General features: G+C 38.8%; 1 protein-coding gene across 1 annotated transcript in view; it reads right to left on the bottom strand.

Annotated features, from left to right (window-relative positions):
- Positions 1–1,528: 1,528 nt before the first annotated feature.
- Positions 1,529–12,796, bottom strand: part of LOC126299424 (uncharacterized protein KIAA2013 homolog) — a 199,257-nt gene continuing 187,989 nt past the window's right edge. Inside the window, exons 11-12 of the mRNA XM_049991323.1 lie at positions 4,269–4,393; positions 1,529–4,111 (exon numbers count right to left, since the gene is read on the bottom strand). Of these exons, the coding sequence (XP_049847280.1) occupies positions 3,900–4,111; positions 4,269–4,393 (337 nt within the window). The 3' untranslated portion in view covers positions 1,529–3,899. The remainder of the gene's footprint in view (positions 4,112–4,268; positions 4,394–12,796) is intronic.

Raw genomic sequence — 12,796 nt, 5'->3', positions numbered from 1 at the left:
CAGGTATAATATCTCAATCAGACAATTACTGCACTCAGAAACTGTGCGTTTGTATTGAGGCAGCATAACTTATGTTACACAAATACATGGACATTATTCATCCACTATTTGAGAATGAGAGCAATTTACAACATACTTTACATTCAATTTCAAACCTTGGTTAAACTGTATCTCACTGACACAACCCACAAAGTTATGAAACATTGCTTACTACATTTTCTCTGTTCATGCAGCCAAACTTCAACATCAGGAATGGCATTTTAATTCATTTCTAATTAACTATTGACTCTATTCACAACACAGTTTGCAGACAGTATCTATATACATCACTGAATGTACTTGCAAAATGATCATTGAACATTGAGATGGGAGAAAAACTAGCTTTTGCTTGAAATGGAATGCAAATATTGATCCACCATTTCATAATAAAAGCATTTAGTAACGTCTGACAAACTTTAAGCATAATTACAAACCTTTTGTAAATTTTTCTTGCTTGCATGCTCAAAGTCAAATATTTAACACTCCTTTTTTAAAGTAATCTGACATCTAGAGCTGTTTTATACATGGGTGTTTGATTCTTTAAAGAAATGGGGGTTCACTTGTTAAGTAATATTAAAATTTTATGGTGAAGGAAATAAGTATGTAACCAAGTATTCTGCCTGGGTGTATTACACCACTAGACGTGGCTATCTGGCATCTTTGCTCTTACTGAATACTTAGTGCAGAAAGAGTATCAATCAGTCTAGTACTGGCATATTAATAGTGACACAAACTGGTGATTTTCATCAGTAATGGAAACCAAACTCTACTACATGAATGAACCCCGTGCTGAGTAACTGACACCTAAACATAAAATACAGCAATAATGCCACTTACCTTGGAAGTCATCATAAATTAGGAAGCGTTATCAAGGAAAGTATATTTACATGCGCAAATTTGTTGCCAGTGGTGAAAATGTTTCAGAATGCTTTTGAAGGTGCTCCTTTTCAAACTTTTGAGTACATATGTGTACCTTCAAAACACTGAATCACCTTGAATACCAAAGTGAGGAAATTCCCCCACAATGATAGACAGTGCAAGGGAATATGTTACTGGAGCATTTCTGTTTGCTGTACATGTCAGGTGAGTATAAAATATAAGCCGTTGTGTTGAGGAAACAAGTAAAAAGTTATTACTCATCCCACCACAGAGCAATTGTATCCTTCTGCAGAGTTTCCTGGAAGTAAAGTCTAATTCAATCTGTGGTTCAGAGTCGATCTGTAATTTTGAATAAATACAAGAAACATGTACAATTTTCTCCAAACATGTAAACAATCCCATAAAATACTGGACTTCACAACAACAACATAAGTATAATATGGGTATTGCAATTATGCACTTTCCAACAAAAAGTTAAACACTGCACAACAAAACATTTCTGGATGTTTAATTATACACATAGTAAGTACGAAAGGCCCTAGCTATCAATTGTCACATGGAGAGGAGGCTGCTGATGCAATATTTAACACATACTTTGTACAAACAGACGAAGTTTTAAAGGCTGTATATTAAAAAAGTAGTAACTCTGTAAGGCACCTGTTAGTTACATATGGTTTAAGTTCTTTCTGTTTTTTTTTTTTCAATTCCATTATACCTAAACAGATAAGGACAAATTTCCAAACTTGTGCTAAGTACAACCATAACCATACGTTGTGTCGTCAGTAATAAAGTTTATTTACATCAATAAGTGTGACTACCAGATAACTGTAAAGTTTTTATTAACATTATTGTTATAATTTAATCAGTATTACTTCTGCTAGTTTATGCTTTGTACAAACCCCAAGTGGGCGCAGTCTTGAAATATTTGAAACATACATGTATATTTTGTCATCACGTACAAAATTTTCCAAAAAAATAAGGCATCCAAACTTCATTTATTTACATATTTCTAACCTCCATATTAGCATTGCACTGCAAGATCTATATTTCAATGCCTATCTCAGGATAAAGAAATACTGTACATTGATAAAATGTGTAACAAATAACAACAGAGAATAACTCTACTTTTGAAGTGCAGTATGCTTCTATAATTAAAAAGAAAGAAAGTAAAGAAGTTAACCTCTCCAGGAATGCCCAATGGTGGCAAGAATTTTAAAACAAAAAAATCAGGAGAAAAAGTTGATAATGAAGGCAATGAAGTAAGTACATGTGAGTTTCTTGTCTGTATGGTAAATAACAATGGACTAGACTGGTGATACATATTTATAGGTTGCTACAAAGTGGGCAAAAGGTCATTCAATTAAAAATAAAAAGAAACCAAACAGAAGTAAGAATAATTAAACAAAAAAAAAGTAGTCAAAAAAATTAAAAGAGTAGAATTATGAAAGGAGAAAAGTGAGGAAGCTAGAACAGAATAAAATTGGGGCAATGAGGAGTAAATAAAAAAGAGAACAAACAAAAGCACCAAAGATAACAAAGAAGACAACGGAAAACTGATGTACAAGCAACATAAAAATAGAAACTACAACTTTACTTCATGACATGAAAATTTAAAAAGTGACAGACAAAACAGAAGTGAAACTAAAAGTGAAAATCTGGTAGATACGAAATTTCAAACAAAATAACTTAGTACTTAAATGCACTTTGCATCCACCTAGTCAGTGGAGCTTACATTACATTGAAAATACTGCAGAAAAGCAATGAAACTGCAAACTGTAGATGACAAAACCATGGCAGTCTGTTTGTAAAGAGAACAGAACCTTCTCACTGTTATGTGTAAGCAAATGAAATTTAAAACAATACCAATCACTAAGCTTCATGAATTACAAATACTTTAAAATTAAAGAAACTTCGCATAAAAGCAGCCTGGAAGTAAAACACGCATAACTACATTTTGTTAACAGAAGTTGGGTGGAGAATAAAATAGTAGCTTTGGAGAGGAATAAAAAATAGCTAACAGTGCTGATATAATTAAGTACGCTACACGAAATAGTATGGGTGTATTCTCACCCCATAAAATCTCTGTGGGGTGAGTTTTCTCTAACAACATTATAATTTAGTGTACCCTTCTGTTGATGAGTTAGCCAAAATTATAAGTTGTGTGTGTGTTATACAAATTTTGAAGTGTCTTTTACTGTTAATATTTCTTTCTTACTTTCCATTCCAAATTTTTTCCCTACACAATTAGAGGATGACACATCATCTTGTACTGTTCTGAAACTACTTTTTGTTACATAACATTCAGTCACTCTTTCTATGGTTTAAATTTGATTTTGTTTGTTTGTTTCTTTAATGCACTCCTTTGTTTTATGAATGTTTCTGTTCATTTACTATTCACACAAGTATTATCACATTGCTTTTTACTTCATCTGACCGACCCTATATCTTCCTCTTCATCTCGAATATACTCAATTTTAAAATTCTTGCCACTGAGGAAACCAAACACATTCTCATATGAGAATGATTAATACAACAGCAACAGATTCTCTTTCAAGCACAACACAGGATATTACTCACCACCACCCACTCCAAAAGATATAGTTACAATTTAAATACTATTTACAAGTAACTCATATTATCTGTTTCTTTTCTTCTATTTTTCCCTTTCAAGAATTATTCTATATTTGATATTGTCTGTCTGCATCACATGACTTTTCATAACAGCCTATTTCACTAGATCACTGAACTTTGCTGAACTCTACTAAATGCACTTCTATACCATCATCTCAAAAGTTTGAAACAAAGTAAACCAAATTTAACTGAAAAATTCAGAGCACCATGCCAGTTCATGACATTCTTGATCAGATGAATATCTTTTGCTTAAATACTAATGAAACAGCCACAATACTATAAATGCAGGATGTTCAAATATTTGTTATCAGAATATAACTGTTCCACAAGTAGCTTAAACAAATACAACATTATAGCCGGTGCATATTGTTTAGATCTCCTGTATATCGAGTCCTTTGCGGTAATTTGTCATTTCGGTGGAAAAGTTCATTGTAAATTAATCTAAAAACAAAAATATGAAATGTTGTAATTCCTAATGCTATGAACACCCAAAACATTGTTGAGAATCCAAGATGATGTCCATGCTTATGCAGTGAAATTATATGGCTATGCAGTGGAGGAGCTGCAACAAAAAAGTAATATATATATACATATATATATATATATCTGAGAAATGTTAATTCAATTCACTTCATATTATAAACCAACACTGCTCATTTTAAATTTGTAATCTTAAAAGCATTTCGCCTACTGTTTCATACAATATTAAAATATCTTACCTTCCTCTACGTTTTTCACATGTATTGCATGCCTGAGATCTTCCATGTGTTGCTTGTCATATGTAATATACAGTATTGCTGTTAATGGCTCAGTCAGCTTGACCTGGAACTTTGTCTTCTCTGATCTGCAAAAGTGAGTACTTTATTACATTGTAAGAAGTGGTGGTGGTGATGGTGGTGGTGGTGGTTGTTGTTGTGAAGAATGATGCATACAACATAAGAGTTATTAAGTTGAATACTCAGATCATTTGTTTTTTAATAATTATTTCTTAATCACTAAACATTTCCACACATGATATTCCAGTCTCTGTTCCATCCTCTTGTTCTATCACCTGACACTGGCCCATACATTAACCTCAGTAGTGTATTGCTAATATTTAGTCTTGGTGAAATTTGTAAGAAACTTCCATGGAGCATTCTGTTAGTTACCACTGGTTGGTATGCACAGCCCACACTGTGACATGTAGGTTATAGCAACATGTACACAAAAGGACTGTACAACGGGCTAGCTGTGCTCTGCGAACCTGAACCATGCAGCAGTAATAGATGGAGAGGGAAGGATTGTGTTACCACACCGTGGCTAGAATTATGTTATGAGTAACATGACAAGGAGCCGAGACAATGCAACAAATCACTGCAGAGCAGTGAAAATAACTGTGAATTTTGAGACAGAGGCATTCGGAACCCAGCAGTACCATCACGCTGCCAGGGCTATCCTAGATGATGAGACAAATGGGCACTGCCAGCTGCAATCACAGGTTCAAGACCAGGATGGACCAGCAGCCTCCTATCCACCCAAGAAGACTTAGTATCACAGCACAGAGGACCTGCCATCTACACCAGCCACCAGCAGATTCCTGTCAAGAGGCAGCCCATGCAAGGCAGTCATCCCTCGTCAAGATGCAAGCCACGCCTGGTCACATAGGGATGGGCATTCAACATCAGAGGGCCAATGCAGCAAGAAGAAGGAGCGGGCTGCTGACAACATAACCTTGGCCTACTGATGGGCTAATGGCTCACCTCCGTGGCACGATGTCATCACCGCAGGATGCCAACGCAAGTACCATCCATCTGGGGTGTTGAGCATCACTGGCATGCTACAATGGATTAGACCGTGTCCACCTCTCTGTGATGACAGAGGAATGTTGTGATTAAAAGCAATAAAGTGTCTTTTCAACCACCAGTCTGTCACTGTGCCTCACTGGTCCACCACTCAGTCCTACCCCTGGACAGTTGGACCCGTGTGTGTGTGTGTGTGTGTGTGTGTGTGTGGTTTTTGAACTCAAGGACACTCAGTGCCAAGGTTATCAGTGTCCTTATACATATTACAACAATTGAATGTGTATAAAATGACTGAAATTCTTGTCACACAATGAGGAGGAATCATATAAAATTATACTCATTCACTTACTCCCACCTCACTCACATTGACCCACACAGTCACTCTATCTGAAAGGTCTTAATACAACGGAGAAAAGTGAAAGGTGCTAGATTGAAGCAGAAGTAAAGCCACAGAAGCACTAAAATAAAGCCAAAGGGAGATGTGACTGGTTGACCACTTACAAAAAACATGGGTGAGCCAGTCAACCCCAAAATTAGTGAGAAAAATTTGGAAAGATCAAAAAACCTTAAAACTCTGATCACATTCATTTAAGTGTAACTTAAACTAGATGGCAGATCTGCCAGAAAATCTGCCAATGCCCTCTCATCTGAAAATAAAACACAATCTATTAAAATATGGTGCACAGTGATCTGTACACCACAAGCACCACACATTGGAGGGTTGTCTCATTGAAGCAAGAAGCTATGTGTCAGAGGACTGTGTGTGATCCACGCAAAGATGGGTAAGCAGGATCTCATTCCATCTTCAAGGCTGGAAGGATGTATGCAACAATAGTTGGCTTTACTAGACACAGCTTACCAACTGACACTTCCAGCCACTTGTCTTCCCATCGACACATGACTCTGTACCTGAACAGTGAGGATATAGCATATATGGGGATGGCACACTGAAATAACTGAGGATCATGACATTCCTCCTTGGCTGCTACATCCACCCTTTCATTCCCATCAATGCCCATGTGTCCCAGTACTCAGCTGAAAGGCACCTCCCTCCCCATCCATTGTAGTTGGAGGAGTGCGTTCTGGATATTCTGGACTGCTTTATCTGTTGGGTACAAGTGTTGAAGAGAGTGAAGGTCACTCAGAGAATTGGAACACACAAGGAATTTAGGCCTTAAAGCAGATCTAGTTATCCCAGTCCTCACTGCACCAATGACCACAACAGCATAATGTGAAGAGCCAGCATTAATGAAGAAGGAGAAATTAGATTAATAGATGTAATACTGAATAAAAGAAATTATGACCCAATCACATAGAAATTTTTTCTCTTCATTCTAGCTCACTTATAGCCTGCCATAGTTTAGTATTTTCATGATACTTCTATGTCAAGTCATCTGAGATTTGTGAAGACGCTTGATATAATCAGGAACTGGTATCATTGGACAGATATGTACGTAGAGATCTCCCAAACATTGTGTAAACCACTGTAGTGAAAGCCAAAGACAAAATCCATGCCATGCCATATCTCAGTTAGCCCCACAACATTTTGTACCAATCTCTCATGCAGTGCTCTGCTTTAGCAAGTTGGAATTGACCTCTTGGAGATGTTTCCTAAGCCGACAAATGGGAATAAGGGACAGAAGTACACACTGACTATCTCATGCACTACACAGTCAGGAAGGCTGTATTGGCTCCAGATATCACCAAATTTCTTATAGAACACAATTTCAAAACATGGGGCACAACTTTTAATGATTTATGATTGTACAAAAGTGTTTTATTTAAGACTTTTCAAATGGTTCAAATGGCTCTGAGCACTATTGGACTTAACATCTGAGGTCATCAATCCCCTAGAACTTAGAACTACTTAAACCTAACTAACCCAAGGACATCACACACATCCATGGCCGAGGCAGGATTCAAACCTGCGACTGGAGCGGTCGCACGGTTACAGACTGAAGCGCATAGAACCGCTCAGCCACACTGGCCAGCTTTAAGACTGTTATCAGAGTTAATCTCATGATACTATATTGTGCACAGAGTGACAACTGCCTACCACTTGAAGGCAAACGGTCTCTAAGAATATTTTAATAAGACTTTCCAGATAAGCCTTCAATGTATCGTGACACTGAACAGAGAAACTGGAATAAGATACTGCCAACCATGAAATCTGAATACAACATAAGAAAGCAAGACACTACAGGCTTCACGTAGTTCTTCCTAATCCATGGCTGAGAAGCTGAAACAATGATGGCTATTTTGTTTCAGTTTCAACATGATGGTGCTCAGGATGTTTACATCAAATAGCTCATCAAGAGAGCATCACTTGTCAGATGTAATCTATGAAGTCAAGGGTGATCCTACTTCCAGTAGACTAGACGATTTAGCTTGGGAATTCTGCTACCATTCTTGTAACACATTTATGCAATTTTATATTTCTGGTTGTTGTATAAATGGTAATTGTATGAGCAATTTCCATTTATTTGAGATTACTCACTTGAATGAAAATGTTTCACCCTAATTCTCTGGTGTTGTCTACATCAATTTCAGACATTAGAATAAAACCCTTCTCTTAATTATTCATTCATCTTTGACTTAATATTTCTGATTATTTTATTAATTCACAATTCTAACCAACACATGACTGCAGGATCTCAGGTAGATGTTATTATTTGCAGCATGTTCAGCTGCAGGATACAAAAGCAGGTGTGTACGGCTAGATCCTATGACTTTATGAAGCCTCCCTTTTTAAACAGAGCCGTGCATAGTCCAATTATCTAGATATATATCAATACGGAGATATAGTTCCACCTTTCACCAGCTTTGTGTAAGTGCTTTCCTTTATCATACTCCTTGTAATTCCATACAGCATCCTTTTACCTGCAATAACATCCTATTCCAACTAATGTGTGCTTTTCCAACTAACATGTGAATTCCTCCCAGCTTTTCCTCTTTTCTTCCACTACCACATTCTTAAACCTCTTTTTACTTTACTTGTATTCCCTTCTATTTTCTTCCTCTTTATCTTTGTTCCATTCATGCCATGTATCCTTCTTTTCACTTTCTTCACCTGCTCATTCCACCATGGTGTCTTCTTATCCTTTTCTCTTTCAGACATTTTGCCCCAGGTGTTCGCTGCAGAGTTTACAAATGCCAGTTTGACCTTACCCTATTCCTTTTCCACACTTCCACGTTCAGTGCCTGGGATTTCATGCTTAAATAACATCCTGAAATTTTCTTGTGCTTTACTATCTTTTAGTTTCCACATTTTTATTTTCTTCTCCTTTTCTGTCTTTATTCCTACCATTTTAGTCATCCTCATCTTTGTCACTATTACTCAATGGTCTCCATCAAAAGCTTCTCCTGGGAATGCTGCTACATCCATCAAATCTCTATGATTTTGCTTCTCCACTAGAAAATAGTCAATGACTGTCTTTGTCCTCCACTCTCCCACCCATATCTTATCTTCCGGCTATTTTTCTTTCTGAACCATGTGTTCACCACAATCAAATCATTTATTGCACAGAACTCATTCAATTTCTCTCTTTCCTCATTTTTCCCATATCTATACAGATCAATTCTCTCTTCCTTCCCTAGTCCTTCCTTTCCTACTTGTGCATTTAAGTCACCTATCACTATCACTTTCACATCTGTAATTTCATTCTCTAATTTCTCTCCTCTTCATTTCCTGTCAGTGGTGTGTGTACTCCATTACTTGTCCTCAGACAAATCATAATCATGTGACTGTTGTATTCTACTGTTTTCACGTATTCTTCTAGGGTTGGTTTTATTATTACATTCACTGCATTTCTGTCCTATTGTCCACCATTCTAGTGAAGTGTGTATCCTCTTCTCATTTTCCTCCTTCCTCTTCCCTTTCACCTGACCTCACCAAGCCCTAACATTCCTACATTCTCCAACTCCATGAAGTCTATCAGCTCTTCTGCTGTCCAGTCTGGGTCATCATATTAAAGTGACTAATTGCTCACTTCTCACAGTTCCTCCAGCACCCCAAGAATTGCACACCGTCTGTGGGGTATGCCGTGGCCTTTTCCAAGGCTGGTATTGAAGTACCATTCCACATACAGCCTGAATAGGTCAGAAGTTCACTACACTCAGCTGGCGGCTACACGGGTAGCGGAGGCTGTGTGGCGTGGACTGGGCGGTTTTTTAGGTTAAAAGGCCTCGGGAAAGTGCGGGATGGGCTGCAATGTCAAAGGGTGCTTGGCAATTACAGGACGTGCTTGGATCAAGGAACAGTCGGAATTATAGTTGTAAATTGTTGTAGTTGCGCTGGAAAAGTCCCTGAGCTTCAAGCGCTAATAGAAAGCACAGAAGGTGATATCGTTATAGGTACAGAAAGCTGGCTAAAGCCTGAAATAAGTTCTGCAGAAATTTTTACAAAGTCTCAGACGGTGTTCAGGAAAGATAGATTAGGCAGAATTGGTGGTGGAGTGTTTGTGTCTGTCAGTAGTGGTTTATCTTGTAGTGAAGTCGAAGTAGATACTCCGTGCGAATTGGTATGGGTGGAGGTTATACTTAACAGCCGAATTAAGTTAATAATTGGCTCCTTCTACCGACCCCCAGACTCAGATGATACAGTTGCGGAACAGTTCAGAGAAAGTTTGAGTCTCGTAACAAATAAATACCCCACTCATACGGTTATAGTTGGTGGGGACTTCAACCTACCCTCGGTATGTTGGCAAAAATACTTGTTCAAAACCGGTGGTAGGCAGAAAACGTCTTCCGAGATTGTCCTAAATGCTTTCTCCGAAAATTATTTCGAGCAGTTAGTCCACGAACCCACGCGAATTGTAAATGGTTGCGAAAACACACTCGACCTCTTAGCCACAAACAATCCAGAGCTGATAGAGAGCATCATGACTGATACAGGGATTAGTGATCACAAGGTCATTGTAGCTAGGCTCAATACCATTTCTTCCAAATCCATCAGAAACAAACGCAAAATAATTTTATTTAAAAAAGCGGATAAAGTGCCACTAGAAGCCTTCCTAAAAGACAACTTCCATTCCTTCCGAACTGACTATGCGAATGTAGACGAGATGTGGCTCAAATTCAAAGATATAGTAGCAACAACAATTGAGAGATTCATACCTCATAAATTGGTAAGAGATGGAACTCATCCCCCGTGGTACACAAAAAAGGTCCGAACGCTGTTGCAGAGGCAATGGAAAAAGCATGGGAAGTTCAGAAGAACGCGAAATCCCGAAGATGGGCTAAAATTTACAGACGCGCGAAATTTGGCACGTACTTCGATGCGAGATGCCTTTAATAGGTTCCACAACGAAACAGTCTCGAAATTTGGTAGAAAATCCGAAGAAATTCTGGTCGTATGTAAAGTACACAAGCGGCAAGACGCAGTCAATACCTTCGCTGCGCAGTGCCGATGGTACTGTTATCGACGACTGTGCCGCTAAAGCGGAGTTATTGAACGCAGTTTTCCGAAATTCCTTCACCAGCGAAGACGAATGGAATATTCCAGAATTTGAAACACGAACATCTGCTAGCATGAGTTTCTTAGAAGTAGATACCTTAGGGGTTGCGAAGCAACTCAAATCGCTTGATACGGGCAAGTCTTCAGGTCCAGATTGTATACCGATTAGGTTCATTTCAGATTACGCTGATACTATAGCTCCCTATTTAGCACTCATATACAACCGCTCGCTCACCGATAGATCTGTACCTACAGATTGGAAAATTGCGCAGGTCGCACCAGTGTTCAAGAAGGGTAGTAGGAGTAATCCATTTAACTACAGACCTATATCATTGACGTCGGTTTGCAGTAGGGTTTTGGAGCATATACTGTATTCAAACATTATGAATCACCTCGAAGGGAACGATCTATTGACACGTAATCAGCATGGCTTCAGAAAATATCGCTCTTGTGCAACGCAGCTAGCTCTTTATTCGCACGAAGTAATGGCCGCTATCGACAGGGGATCTCAAGTTGATTCCGTATTTCTAGATTTCCGGAAAGCTTTTGACACCGTTCCTCATAAGCGACTTCTAATCAAGCTGCGGAGCTATGGGGTATCGTCTCAGTTGTGCGACTGGATTCGTGATTTCCTGTCAGGAAGGTCGCAGTTCGTAGTAATAGACGGCAAATCATCAAGTAAAACTGAAGTGATATCAGGTGTTCCCCAGGGAAGCGTCCTGGGGCCTCTACTGTTCCTGATCTATATAAATGACCTGGGTGACAATCTGAGCAGTTCTCTTAGACTGTTCGCAGATGATGCTGTAATTTACCGTCTAGTAAGGTCATCCGAAGACCAGTATCAGTTGCAAAGCGATTTAGAAAAGATTGCTGTATGGTGTGTCAGGTGGCAGTTGACGCTAAATAACGAAAAGTGTGAGATGATCCACATGAGTTCCAAAAGAATTCCGTTGGAATTCGATTACTCGATAAATAGTACAATTCTCAAGGCTGTCAATTCAGCTAAGTACCTGGGTGTTAAAATTACGAACAACTTCAGTTGGAAGGACCACATAGATAATATTGTCGGGAAGGCGAGCCAAAGGTTGCGTTTCATTGGCAGGACACTTAGAAGATGCAACAAGTCCACTAAAGAGACAGCTTACGCTACACTCGTTTGTCCTCTGTTAGAATATTGCTGCGCGGTGTGGGATCCTTACCAGGTGGGATTGACGGAGGACATCGAAAGGGTGCAAAAAAGGGCAGCTCGTTTTGTATTATCACGTTATAGGGGAGAGAGTGTGGCAGATATGATACACGAGTTGGGATGGAAGTCATTACAGCATAGACGTTTTTTGACGCGGCGAGACCTTTTTACGAAATTTCAGTCACCAATTTTCTCTTCCGAATGCGAAAATATTTTGTTGAGCCCAACCTACATAGGTAGGAATGATCATCAAAATAAAATAAGAGAAATCAGAGCTCGAACAGAAAGGTTTAGGTGTTCGTTTTTCCCGCTCGCTGTTCGGGAGTGGAATAGTAGAGAGATAGTATGATTGTGGTTCGATGAACCCTCTGCCAAGCACTTAAATGTGAATTGCAGAGTAGTCATGTAGATGTAGATGTATTATTATGTGCGGTTGCTGCTGCCAAAGGCATTTTGAGCTACTGCCAGCATAGTTTTAGGCTGCTCCTAACAGGGAGGACAGACACCTACTGTAGCCATTACTGTGGAGAACACATGACTTTTGTTGCAGTAATATGACAGTTATTCCACTTTTTCCACCATTGAGAATTTTGCGTTCTTTTCTGCTTTCAAAAATGTTGGCTGTCTTCACCTGCTACCCTGTCAATGGGTCCTTACAAGGTTCTACCATTTGGAGACAGATGGACCCCCTGCTCCTTCCTCACCATTTGCTACGTGAGGTACAGGACTTGGGACTGGCACTGACAGAGTCACCTATCTGATATAAATGTTAGGTTTTACACTTTGCGAAGTAACACCTGTGACTTGTTGTACATAGTAAACCCT

Source organism: Schistocerca gregaria, chromosome X, assembly GCF_023897955.1.
Source record: "Schistocerca gregaria isolate iqSchGreg1 chromosome X, iqSchGreg1.2, whole genome shotgun sequence".
In the NCBI taxonomy this organism is placed as follows: Eukaryota; Metazoa; Arthropoda; class Insecta; order Orthoptera; family Acrididae; genus Schistocerca; species Schistocerca gregaria.
The sequence above is the reverse complement of the archived record's forward strand: the minus strand, read 5'-3'. Positions and strand labels throughout refer to the sequence as shown.